Source organism: Astyanax mexicanus, chromosome 2 (genome assembly GCF_023375975.1).
Source record: "Astyanax mexicanus isolate ESR-SI-001 chromosome 2, AstMex3_surface, whole genome shotgun sequence".
In the NCBI taxonomy this organism is placed as follows: Eukaryota; Metazoa; Chordata; class Actinopteri; order Characiformes; family Acestrorhamphidae; genus Astyanax; species Astyanax mexicanus.
The window spans coordinates 58,296,070-58,309,136 of NC_064409.1; the positions used below are offsets into that span (position 1 = coordinate 58,296,070).

Here is a 13,067-nt window from a genome sequence, read left to right on the forward strand (position 1 = left end):
TCCTTATCCTAATACCAACACTGAGAAAGCCTCAAGTCCCCAGATCGCAGGCCTGATGTAAAGGACTCTGCTAGTTAAATGAGGAGCAGATGACAGCTGCACGCTGCAGTATGTGTTTGTCTATGGCTCAGTTGTGTTATCCTCCTGTGGGCTGATTGATAGATCCCCTCTCTCCCTGCTGCACTGAAACCACTGACCCTTGGATAGACGCCGCCTCTGTGAGCTGGTTTTTCATCGCAAGCTTAACGAGCCATTCCCTTGTTGGTGTTTCCCCTCCTCCTTCTTTATTGAGACACCGCCAAGCTCCGCAAATCAGCGAAAGGGCTTAAATTAGAATAAAGGGTGTGTGAGGTACTACAGTGTGATTTTATTACTTAAGATGAGCGTTTAATTTTGTCACTATCATGCAAAAATCTTCATCCACCCGTTTTCATTATTTTTCCCATGGTGTTTACACTAGAATCTGGCTTATATCCTGATAAGAATTTACCGCATGTATATTTACACTTCACAGTCAAAATTTCCAGTTATTCAAATTTAAATCCAAATTACATGGCAACCATTTGTCTAGTCATTTAGCATCTTTGTGTCATGTTGTGTATTTCTTCCAATTTAGGGGAAGACAAAATGTTCGTCAGTCCATATTAATGAAAGACAGGGATCCCATGCCCTCCTAAAATGGCTTAACTGACTGAATTTGTATTTATGTTAAATATGCTTTGGGATATGCTATGGGATATGCTAGGGATGGGCGATATGCCCCCAAAATAATATCACAATATTCAATGCTATTTTAAAAAAATCAGTGCTTAAGATTACTGGCAGGAGGTTTCTGCCTCATCATTCTCAAGTTAGTTTGCTCACAGCAACTGCACATGCTAAAATGTACTTTTAAATTATGCATAGTGGTGCAGTCTCTTTTTAGAATGAATCTTGTGAGTTTAGTGAGGATTCTGTTGCACTCTTATTTAGCTTGCAAGCTCTCTTCAGTTCTATTTCTGCAGTTAATTAGCTTAAAACTGCATGAATGAGCAGATGAAAACTGAGTTTGCCATTCTGATCTTTTATGAGCCCCATTAGCAGCACAGTGGTTGCTTGGGTAACCAGCAAAAGCTGTTATGGCCAGAAAAATGTCCTCAGACCTACCAGACACCCTGTTTTTACAATTAATATAGGTGGCTTTGCAAAAATAGTAGCAGGAACACATTGATGCTATTTATTATAGTATTATGTCCTCTTCCCGCTCATAAATACAACCTACTACTTTCAATTTAAAAGAAAAATTCTTAAGGACTGCTGCTTTAAGATGCTGTGGTGCATTTCTTCAAACTTAAGGAAAGGTAAAAGCTTTGACAGTCCATGGAGTCCATGGTGAAATCTGGATGTTGAATCCAGTTTAAAGACTTGATGTTTTAGCCCGATTAACTCAGAAATACCATTAAGAATTGGGAAGGAGTTCAGTTGTACTAAAAGACGTTTTGGCTGTTGAATGGGTCTTGGAGAGATTAATATGTTTACTGTTTTAATGTGGCTAAATTCTGTCTCAGACTTCTTGAAGTGGTTTAAGTGGTATGTTTTGTATCTGCTCTAAATGTATCTTCTTTGTGGGTGTGTTTACACTTGCCTTTTTAGGACACTTGGCCTTATACAGATAACGACCAGGTGTAATGGATGATGAATGGAAACGCTCCAAAATGGCTTTTTTCCACTGATTTCCACTGAAGGGAAGAGGTTACATTCTTCTCTTGTAAATAAGCCATTTTGTAGAGGCAGGGTATTGGCAACCCTGTATCTCCAAATATGTCTCTATAATAATAGATTTCTGCATTGATGATGTATTAATGCGCGTGAATGTATATATCTATTAACCTTATTTTCATAAATGTATGTATGCTCTCTGTACAAATATTATAAAACCATAGTTGCATGAGATTTGAACTTGCTGTACAGTGTGGGGATCATGAAACTTTAAATTATGCACATATTTATGAGAAGCAGGAGGATCCCCAGGGCGTTACCATCGACCTGTGAATCACACCTAAAGAGAAGAAAATAAATTTTAAAAAGATGATGCTACTCTAGCAATGTGGAAATACAGAGTACCAGTCAAAGCCTAGACCAACCAACCAACCGACTGTCAGAACTCTAGGAGCACACACTGGTCTAGGGGGGATGCTATAAAAAAAGACCCTATGTATGTATGTATTCTCTCTGTGTTCCTTTTTTAAGTTCAGCACTAACATTTACAATAATTATCTACCTCTTAATGAACAAAAGGAGAAAAAGAGATCTGCAAACTGAGGTCCCCTAAGGACAGCCAGACTTTCATCAGTATTTTCTGAGTTTTATGCTAAATTGGTGTTTGCTCTGGCCTGCTGCTTCCTCCCGACATATCTGTGCTGAGAAAACACGTTCCCATGGTTTCCAAGGAGACAAGGACAAGGAAAACGGGGGAAAAAAAAAAAAACACTTTTCGTCTGCTGGTGTGTCAGAGATACAGCAGCAACTCTAGAGCGCAGATTCAGATTCCATCAGCAGAATAAATTATAGCACAACCACAGCAAGACCATATAAAATATACATTACACACATACTGACACTTATGTTTTTACCACTAAATAAATTAAATAGCTTAAATTTATATGTCTTCCTTTTTAAAGAAAAGGCTATGGTTTAAAAATATTTATTGAACACTTAACCTACTTAACACTTAACAGACAATCCAACTAGGCACAATACATTAACATAAAAAAACAGTGCTTTTCCAGTCATAACTGTACCTCAGTAATACAATTCCAATCACAAATGTACCTCTTCTGGGCTACTTAAGTCACATAAGAATGCAATTTAAATAGAAAAAAATGCAAATATTTGGTGCATCCCTAATCTAAACCGTATACATGTAAAACATTTGACAGTAATTAAACTGAATCCAACTCTGCGACTTTTAATCTGACATATAACATGTGTCCAACAGTATTAGATAGTAGTTCTATTTGCATCACTGCCACTCATCTTTATGAGTTTCTCTCTAACAAAGTCTAATTAGCTTACTGACTGCTTGAATCTGCTACACAAGAATACTGCATGCTGAGCTAATCCACAGATCAGCAGAGAGTAAATAACTCTGACAAGAGTGAAAAAACTCTCATGCTTAATTTTTTTTATTTAATTCAGTGAAACCTCACTGAAGCTGAGACGTGCTTCCCGTGTGTGAGATTTCACGTTCCCCACGTTGTTATTGGACGACGGGTGCTGACAGGCTCAAGCGACCTCATTAATCATTAAATACTGAACAACCTCGTGCAAGGCCTCACTTTCTCTCCTGCCCTAATCGAAGGAGCAGATGAAATTTAGCTGATGGAGCACGCGACAGCCTGTACTCGAGGGACCAATTTGAGAGACGTGCATGTTCACCATTCGGCCTTCCTTCCCTTTTAAGATTGACTCAGAGGCCTAATGCCAACCGTTGCCAAGGCGATGAGTGATGCCACCATCTGTCATGCCCCCCTGCTTCCCAATTCAATTCTGCATTTCCCTCAACTTAATTCCTTTGTAATGGATAGATATAACATTTTCACTTAAAAAAGACATAGCTTAAGTCATATCCTTAAAAAGATCAAATGTTCATTTTATTTAAAAAAATATCTAATTTGACTGGTTTAGAATAGGGATGCACTGAAATTATTATTCATTAATTTTGCCACTTTTTCACCATTGTGTAAATTGAAAAGAGTAAATGTTAATTTGTTTTTTTATTTGATGGCATCATTACAACATCATTATTCTGTAAAAATCATTTGGTCTTTTTACCTATACTGTCAAACAACAAGAGTGCGCCCCCAATTTTATGCCAAATGATCAGGATTACAGCTAGAAGAGTATTCAACAGTATTTAAAAAAATCTGTTTAATAACAATTAACAATTTTTATTACACTTCATGAATTACAAAAACGTGTGTCTGCCACACTTCTATTGTGGCAGGCTTGTAATCTGATAGGATGTGCATGTAGTAGAATGTGTAAGGAGCATTGTCTCCCCCTGTCTGCTGAAGCCACAATCCATTACAATGAGGAATGTATGGAGATTGCTAAAACTGAACTTTTTAAACAAATGACAATTATTGCAAGATAATGTCAGGCAAAATGTGAAAATAAATAGCATAAAGTGTAAATTAAAGACCAGTCAATTAAAGAACAAACAAAGAGCACAGAACTTAACCTTCTGCTTTAACAATGTAAAAGCTGGAAAAGAAAAACACATTTATCTAAGCTGAAGGAGCAGGTCTGTCCAAACACTCAGTCCTTGAACCTCAAAGTCCCCATCTACTTGTTTAAGCACCACCAGCTCTTTCTCAGTCTCCTCTTTTAATGGTGAACCTGATCTCCATATGGACTTCAAATGGTTTACTAATGTTTTGAATGAGGGAAAGGTGTCACACTGCTGCACCCATACTCCACCACTCACATCATACTCCATGGAGGATGCCCATTGCTTTAATACTTCCCAATACATAAGCCTGAATTTTTTCTGCTTCTGGGACAGTTTGGTGCACATTTGAAGAGGCAAAGACTGACACATTGTTTGGAGCAAGCTATGATGATTTTGATGATGGTCTTGTAGCCAGTCTAGGAGAAAGTCCTGAGCTGCAGTGTGCTCCTCACTGGTCTCATTTTCTATTAGTAGACAAGCTGCAATGACCTCAGATAAATGGTCCAAATCTTGTCCAACGTCCTGAAGGAAAGTGTCCATCAGTTTCCTGAGGTAGCTGTCATTGCCTGGGTGGCACTGTATGGCGTGAAGGCGCTGTAGAAGCATGAGACCTTGAACCTGGGTACTGAAGCTAATGTCAGAAGTTTCCTGTGAGTTCAACTGAAAAGAGCCCAGCAGTTTACAGGCTGATCTGCACATAATTAGTTCAGAAAGGTCCAGATGAGTTTCTCTGCCTGGTTTTGTGTCTCCATCATCCTCAAACAGTCTGCAGTTGTCAAAAAGTGATTTAAAAACAGAGTGGGGAGCCAATGGGTTTCTTAACAGCCCGATAAATAACCTGTGGCGGCACTGAGCCAAATCAGCCAGGCTCAGAGCGCGGTGTCCGGATAAACCCTCAGACAGCCGCTCATTAGTCAGGCGCAGGCAGTCCTCCAGCACCGGCCGGATGGAGGGGTTAGCGTGGAAGCGATTGTAGACATGTTCGCAGTATTTCGCCCACTGGAACGCCCTGTCCACCGTCCGAGCGTCCCACTCCCTCACAAACTCCGTCTCAGACACGGCCAGGACCTCCAGCGTGCTGCCCAGGTTCTTCAGCACGGCCTCCATGCGGCGCTGCGCTCCACCTCAGGCTAAGCGGCTAAAACACCCCCACAAGCACTCTTAAACTCAGGTAAAAACGCCGCGTTTTCCCTTCTTAAAACACGTTTAACCCACACAGAAAAAGACTAATAAAAATGCTTTAAAAATGACAAAACCAAGACCTTTTCCGTAAACTAGACGAGACAAGACCACGAGGAGGAGGTAAACAAGCCGATTCCCGCCTCCTGCAGCACAAACAGAGTGAGGCGTTTTTCAAAATAAAAGCCAACATAGTAAGTGTATATAATAATGCAGACTGTGCTTAGCCAAACTAAAACACACCATGATTTAGCTCATGCTAAAATACTCTTTCTAAAGATAATTTATCAAAGACTGAAGATCTTGTAGATTTGCAGAAAATTAAGAGACCATTTCAAGTTCTGAATTAATTTCTCTGATTTTGCTATTTATAGGTATATGTTTGAGTAAAATGAACATTTCTCCCAAATTTCAAATAAAATATTGTAATTTAGAGCATTTATTTGCAGAAAATACGAAATGGCTGAAATTACAAAAAAAACAAAAACGGAGCTTTCAGACCTCAAATAATGCAAAGAAAACAAGTTCAGATTTTTCAGTTTTAAGAGTTTAGAAATCAATATTTGATGAAATAACCCTGGTTTTTAATTAAAGTTTTCATGCATCTTGGCATGTTCTCCTCCACCAGTCTTACACACTGCTTTTGGATAACTTTATGTTTCTGTATTATATATCCAAGAGGAGCACGATGGGCAACACTCTATAAAGAAATATCTAGATACAAAAATGTTCAGTCTTTGCAGAGTAATGAATAATTGACAAACAAGTTTCAAAGTCATATATTGTCTGGCAGGGAGCCAGTAAGGTGACGTAAAAAAAATATGTGTGGCCACAACTTATTAAGCGTGGGAACAAGATAATTAAGTCTTGGGGACAACTTATAGGGCCAGGACTGAGGATCTCATTACCATGCCTTAATGAGTGGTGGCCACATTTTAGGATCTTGTTCTGCCTTAGTAAATTGTGGCCATACTTTAGGATCTCATGCCCACACCTAATTAAATCATGGCCACACGTTAGGATCTTGTTCCCTTGCTTTATTAAGTTGTGGCCATGCGTTAGAATCTCGTTCCCACACCTTCATGAGTGTTGCCACACATTATATTTGTTACATTTAAAGCACGATTAGGAAATAAACAGACCTAGGTGGGCTGGTTTTCAAAATAAAAGCCTCCATAAACCATGTGTCCAGTGAGTATTAATATTATATGGAACTCCCCTCATTACTAACTTAACTACTGACATATAAGTTTAAAACATATCTAAAACAATATCTAATGGGAATGGCAACAAAATGACATTAATTAATTTTAATGCAAAATAATATGTTTTACTTCAAGAATGTTATTATGTGCTACTGTCTCTGTCTACCACAGATAAGCATGACATTTTCAGTGAGGGGCTGCACTGGGAATGGACAGCCGGAGCTGCCATCCGGAGTGGGAAAGAGAGAGAGAGAGTAAGGGAGTGAGAGAGAGAGAGGGAGTGGAGGAATGAACAGTGGAAGAGTGGAGTGCTCTAACAGCAGCGGCAGCAGCAGCACATCAGACCAGCCTCCCTCTATCAGCAGCAGCAGCAGCGCCCTGCTACCCACACTATTCAGCACAGAGACAGAAAGAGCGCGCGCCCTCACCCAGCACAGACACGCGGCGGCTCTGCCATGTCAGTGGGAGCCCCGCTGCCTGCTGTTAACGGGGGGAACCTGGAGCCAGAGCCCGGGAGAGCAGCATGAGCATAGAGAGCCGGAGACACGCACTGAGCCGGGCTGAGCTTTCTCACAGAGCCGGGCGGTCCGGAGGTGAGTGCAAGTGCCGCACTGAGAGAGCTGAGATTCAGTGACTTTCTCAAAACTTACTTATTATTGATTCATTTATCGATTTATTGACTTATTGACTTAATATCAGTTTTTATTTCAGTTAACTGTTTGCTTAACTTCAAACGAATAATTAATAACAAAATAAAACTGTGCAAAATATCCCCCTTTTTTTGCTCTTCTGAGGTTTTGCAGTAAGCTATGAGACAAATCTTACAACTAAAACGTAATGTATTTTGTCACCTGTTTTTGTAAATCTTATTTTGTTCACTTAACTAACTAACTTCTAAATAAATAAAATAATTAATAATTATAATATTTGATATAATCTAGTCAGGCACATAAAAGTTTGAAAATGGTATAAAAAAACAGTAAAACCTTATGTAAACAGAATTAATAATATATATGACTTAACCTTATAATTAATTTAAACTTAACTAAATATCTAGTAAATTCACTGTAGATTTACATATTCTTGTGCCTAATATCAACCCAAATTGTTGTTCTTAGGAGGTCAAAGTAGCTAATCTGTAAGGGAAGTTTGTGACCATAAATATTTTTTATATTTTTCATCATGTATTTTAAGTAATTAAGAACATTATGAACATTATTTTAACCTACTAATGAGGGAAGCTTCAATAAAACCTAACCAAATTTTTTTTAGAATTGTCACATTTTCCAGTAGCAGTAGTTTAATTAAGGCATTTCCAGACTTTATATAGTACACTGTTCTGTTCACACCAGAAGTGTATATTTGAGCTGTATCAAGCCTGTATTGGTAAAATTCCTCATCTGAATATCACTGTCATGCATGCACAGCTCAATAACAGAATTGTTTTCTCCTCCTCTGAGAAACCTTTCTATAGATGGGTGGTCAAGTAAAGATCTGTTGAATATTGCAGCGACTGATGTGTTTGGGAGGGAGTACGTTAGGGAATTTTAACAGCCTCTGTTTAATCCGCCATGTCACACTTGCGGCTTTTCAGTAAAAGTGACAGAAATAGATGCAGCATTGAGGAGAAGATGAGCATAGCAGCAGCTCTGAAATATTAAAGTTGTAAAAACTGAGCAGGCACAATGCATTGAACACATGCTGTCTTAAAAACTGAATATGTAGCCTTTTTGTAACCTTTTGTTCACTGTTTTAAGGCAGCAGGGAGTTTTGCATTCTCCTTTCATGTGAGCAGTAAGCAATTAAGCAGTTATTGTGCATTTAACAATGACTATAAAAGAAGAAACCCCATTAAAAGGAATTAAACCCAGTCTGTTAAACTGTGTGCTACAGCAGGTAGTCAGGTAACAGGATGGTGCTGTCTACATCCTGATGCTTGTTCAAGCAAATTTTGAACTTTGACCTTTGAAGTGTCTGTCAGAGGAGTTTTCAGTTGATATGAATTCTGTAAACAAAGAAAGCATAGTGTGTTTTCTGTGCTCTTCTGTTGCTTTGTATTTGGTGGGAGCTTATGAACTTTCTGAAGCAATGAAATAAGAGACTGGAGGCATATTTCATTCTTAACTCATTACTGTCCATATCTGTTACAGCACTCATCTCCAGAAATTGTTTAAAATAGTCTAACTGTATTCATTAATTGCTTCATTTAACAAATAACAAAATAGAAAATAGTTTATTGGTCACACAGAACTATATATTTTTGCAAAACAATAAAAAAATCAGAATTTGATTGTGGATAAATGTGTAAAATTTACATGCAGTAAAAAGTAATAGTAGTGACTAGTATAGAAACTAGATTGACCTTTAAACACTTCCATTCAACTCTCTGGCAGTAATACCCTGAACATGAAAACCACCTAATGCAAATAATTAACACTGTGACATGTCACCTGACAGTTTTCCAGCAGTTAGGACATCTGTATTTAGGCTTTTGTATACAACTGCAATTGGATTGCAGCCTAGGTTATCCTAGGCTGCAATCCAAATATAGCTGTGTGCAACAACCACAGTAACCAAGGACTGTCTGTCTAAAGCCCTGAACATCAAAGCAATCAATGCTCACAAATAGGGAGAGAAGGCTGTAAGAAGTCAGCAAAGCAGCTTGTGGTTTCTACAGTGGGACTGTTGTTTAGAAATGGCAGTTCAAGGGAACTGGGAAGGTCGGGATAGAATCTAGAAGACCAGGAACACAGAGAAAACAGATTGTGTGCTGGTAATAAAAATTCAGGCAAATTAACCCCCCATAAAATTGCAGCAAGACTTATGTAACCATATTCACTACCTGCTCACAAAACCCAGTGTCTGGAGTATGCTGCTGAACACCAAGACAAGCCAGATAAGTTTTGGAAACAGGTGCTTTGGACTAATTAATTTTGAATAGAGCTATTTGATCACAGTCAGCATATATTTTAGAGAAAGAAACAAACTGCATTTCATGAAAAGAACATCTTGCCAACCGTGAACAAAGGGGGTGGACCTAACTTGTTTGGAGTTGTGTTGGTTGTGTGTTACCCCATTGGTATTGGTAGTACTGCATGGATGGAGAGAAAAGTGAATTCTACAAAAAATAAGAAAACTCAACAAACATTTCTTAAACCGTCTGTTTAATGCCTGAAGCTGAGTGTCTTTACATCCAGGTAAAAAAGCCCTAAAATACCACTAAATCTGTCATGAAGATAAACAAACTGAAGCGTTTGAAACAGTCTTCACGGTCACATGACCACAGCATCATAGAAAATTAGTGGATAGATCACAAACAATCTGTTCAGCCATTCGACCCAAGATTATCTCAGAACTAGAGTAAAGAAAGAGAGTTATTTATCCAAGGGTGCTCAGGGTTTCACATGCAATGATGGAGTAAGACCACAATTTTTAATTTCATAACTATATACAGGGATTTTCACCATTGCCAAAAAACGTGTAAACTGTTTTCCTGTCAGACTAGGTTCACATTTCCTAAACAGGGCTGGGAAAGCATTATGCAACGGTCATAAACTAAAAAGCACATTAAAATATTTTATATGGCCTCAGTAATATTTGCAATGCTCATAAACAATGTATTAAAAGGTATCTTCTCACGTTTTTTTTCTTTCTTATGTTTTTTTTTTCATCTTAAATAAGTAGGAATATGATTTAAATGTTTATGTGAATAAAATGTACACACCCAGTTTTGTGGTGCTGAATCCACAGTAAAGGTGCTGTGAGGACAGCAGCAGCAGCACACAGCAGGTTTTGTTCCTTTTGGGAATGACACAGCATTCGGCTCAGGTAACTGAAACAGTCTCTGCTAAACAAGAGAGTATGGTGGAGCTCTGAAGCCTTACCTGTGCTGCTATAAATATCCAAATTGTGGTGGACACCTCTTTTAATGAACACATTTAGCTAATATACATTACACATATGTGCAAAATGCACCCACACAGCTTGTCTAGTCCATAAAGAAAAGTATTGCAACAACAATAGGAAGCAGATACACAACATGAATGTGAGTGGAGCAGTAGAATTGTGTTCTCTGGAATTATGCTGTTTTATACAATGACTTGAGAAGTAGAGATTGGGTAGGGTGGAGATCACCCAACATCCTAACCACACTAACCTTCTTCTCACTATCAAATCCTTACAGCAATGTTTCAAAATTAATGAGATACAGTTTCCTTGTCTTTTTAACAGAAGAAAGGAAAAGATATTAGTGATAAAATGACTGCTATTTATAGTCATAATCTGTTTGCTTTAGCTTTGCCCTCCCTTCCTTTTTCTGGACCTCAATACGGACATTGACCTTTGGCCTTTTGGCTGTGGTTGGCTGCTCTCTCCAGTTGCTTGTGTGTAGGCCTGGTGTTTAAGTATGTATGTTTATGTTTCTTTATTTATCGGTAGATACTCTCAGTACATTACTTGATATGAATATGCTACGACAGTTGTGTTTAGCTTGTGTTTTGGAAATATTGGATATTGGCACTGTAGTATTTTGATGTTTGAATGTTCTGTAGAGTTACATAAACTAAACTACTCACAAAGGCTCACAACTGTGGTGGAGCTACTGTGGATTTGGTGGGCAGATTTAGGACCTTTACATTATGTAAAGCTCTGCTGAATTTCAAGACAAAAATTTGTTACACTCATATATCTCTTGAAATGTTTAATACAAATTATAATAGCTCCTAATAACTAAAGAAGTATTCCCAATAAAATACGCCCAGTTGGAGCAGGTAAACATGAACCTATTGTCACCATGACTAATGCCAGGTGTAGGCTAGGGAGGTATAATGCTCCCATACACAAAGATACACAAACTGAAGCTTTTGAAACAGCCTTCACTGTCACATGACCACAACATCATAGAAAATTAGTGGATAGACCATAGACCATCTGTTCAGCCTTTCAACCCAAGACTATCTTAAAACTAGAGTAAAGAAAGAGAGTTATTTATCCCAAAGTGCCCTAGGTTTCACATGCAATGACGGAGAAAGACCACAATTTTTTATTTCATAACTATTCACAGTGATTCTTACCAAAAACTGTTGTGTTTTTTTCTTGTCAGACTAGGTTCACATTTCATAAATAGGGCTGGGAAAGCATTATGCAAAAGTCATAAACAAAAAAAGCACATCGGTATTGAAGTGGGCAGCCATTTAACAGTGTGGAAAGATTGTGCTGATTGAGTTTGAGAAGAAGAGGTGGGGCAGTAATCATTCAACATCCCATTTTTGATGCACCCATAGTTCTAATTTTTTTATTTGTTACATTTTTTCAAAGTAGAAGTTCTTTACATAATCTCATGTAATGGGACGGTTATTAGTCAAATTATTTACTGAAAGATTCAACAGGCAAATTTAAAACTTATTAAAACTTAAATCTAAAACTACTAAACTAGTACTGGTAGGTAGATTTTATGTGCACAGACAGGTTGACATTTCTCTATTTGCTTAAGGCAATGTAACATCCTGCTCAGATACGTATCTTCAGTGTAATTGTCTCCTGTTTGAACAAACAAGGATGCAGTAGGTGCAGTCTTTAAATTAAACTTCTGATATATGATGTTTGATCTGTGGTATCTTGCGTGACTTGATCGTAAGAGGGAAATTACAGGTAGTGTATCTAGTCAATTAACTGAGGTATTGCCAATAGAACAGGACTCTCTGGAGCAGATAAACATGAACATAGTGAGTGGAACCATGTATACTGGAAGATATGGAAGGTAAGGGGGTATAAATCCCTCCATTGATCTGTGGAACAGTGAAACTGTGTTGTCTGAAATTATTTGTTTTTTTACATGATTCTTGGCCACACTACAGCCGACTATGACGTCTTTAAAATTTCACATGAGCACAACAGACAGGCGGGTAAGGCAATGTTCTGTTGGATGGTAAGCAGGTCAGATGGTTTGAGGTGGTCTGTGTGACAGTCAACAGATTGTTGCTGTGGCTCTAAAAGGCCTGAGAAAAGCGTAATGTTTTCAGGATACACACTTGCATGCCAGAGCGGGGTTGACCTGCCAAATACTGCCCAGTATGGGCAACACTTCAGCTTCAGCGTCCAGTTTCCCCTTGAGGGAGAACTCTGATATTGATCTTTGTCTATCTTATCCACTCTCTCTCTCTGTCTGTGCCTCTCAGTCTTTCTCTGTATCTCTCTCTTTTTCTTTTTTTTCTGTATTTCTCTCTCTCTTTCTTTTTTCTGTATCTCTCTCTCTGCCTCTTTCTTTTATTTATTATCTTTTTCATTCACTCTCTCATTCTTTTTATTTTATTCTTTCTTCCTCTCTCTTTCTTTCTTTCTCACTTTCTCCTTTCTCTTTCACCACTGTGTGTTATGGCCTGTATAATAGAGCTTCTGTGTATGAGGAGGTTATGAGAAAAAGTATAGTTGCACAGTGTTGAAGAATGTCCCGTGTCCTACCACTGACCTAC

The 13,067-nt window shown here is 38.3% G+C and overlaps 2 protein-coding genes across 2 annotated transcripts in view; one reads left to right on the forward strand and one right to left on the reverse strand.

Annotated features, from left to right (window-relative positions):
* Positions 1 to 2,669: 2,669 nt before the first annotated feature.
* On the reverse strand, positions 2,670 to 5,561 carry fancf (FA complementation group F). Its single transcript, XM_007228228.4, has one exon. It carries the CDS (start codon positions 5,318 to 5,320, stop codon positions 4,265 to 4,267), a length of 1,056 nt encoding a protein of 351 aa, XP_007228290.3. The 5' UTR covers positions 5,321 to 5,561; the 3' UTR covers positions 2,670 to 4,264.
* A 1,221-nt stretch (positions 5,562 to 6,782) lies between these two features.
* LOC103043407 (growth arrest-specific protein 2) overlaps positions 6,783 to 13,067 on the forward strand; it is a 51,184-nt gene continuing 44,899 nt past the window's right edge. Inside the window, exon 1 of the mRNA XM_007228227.4 lies at positions 6,783 to 7,190. The gene's annotated coding sequence lies outside the window, so the exon portion shown is untranslated. The remainder of the gene's footprint in view (positions 7,191 to 13,067) is intronic.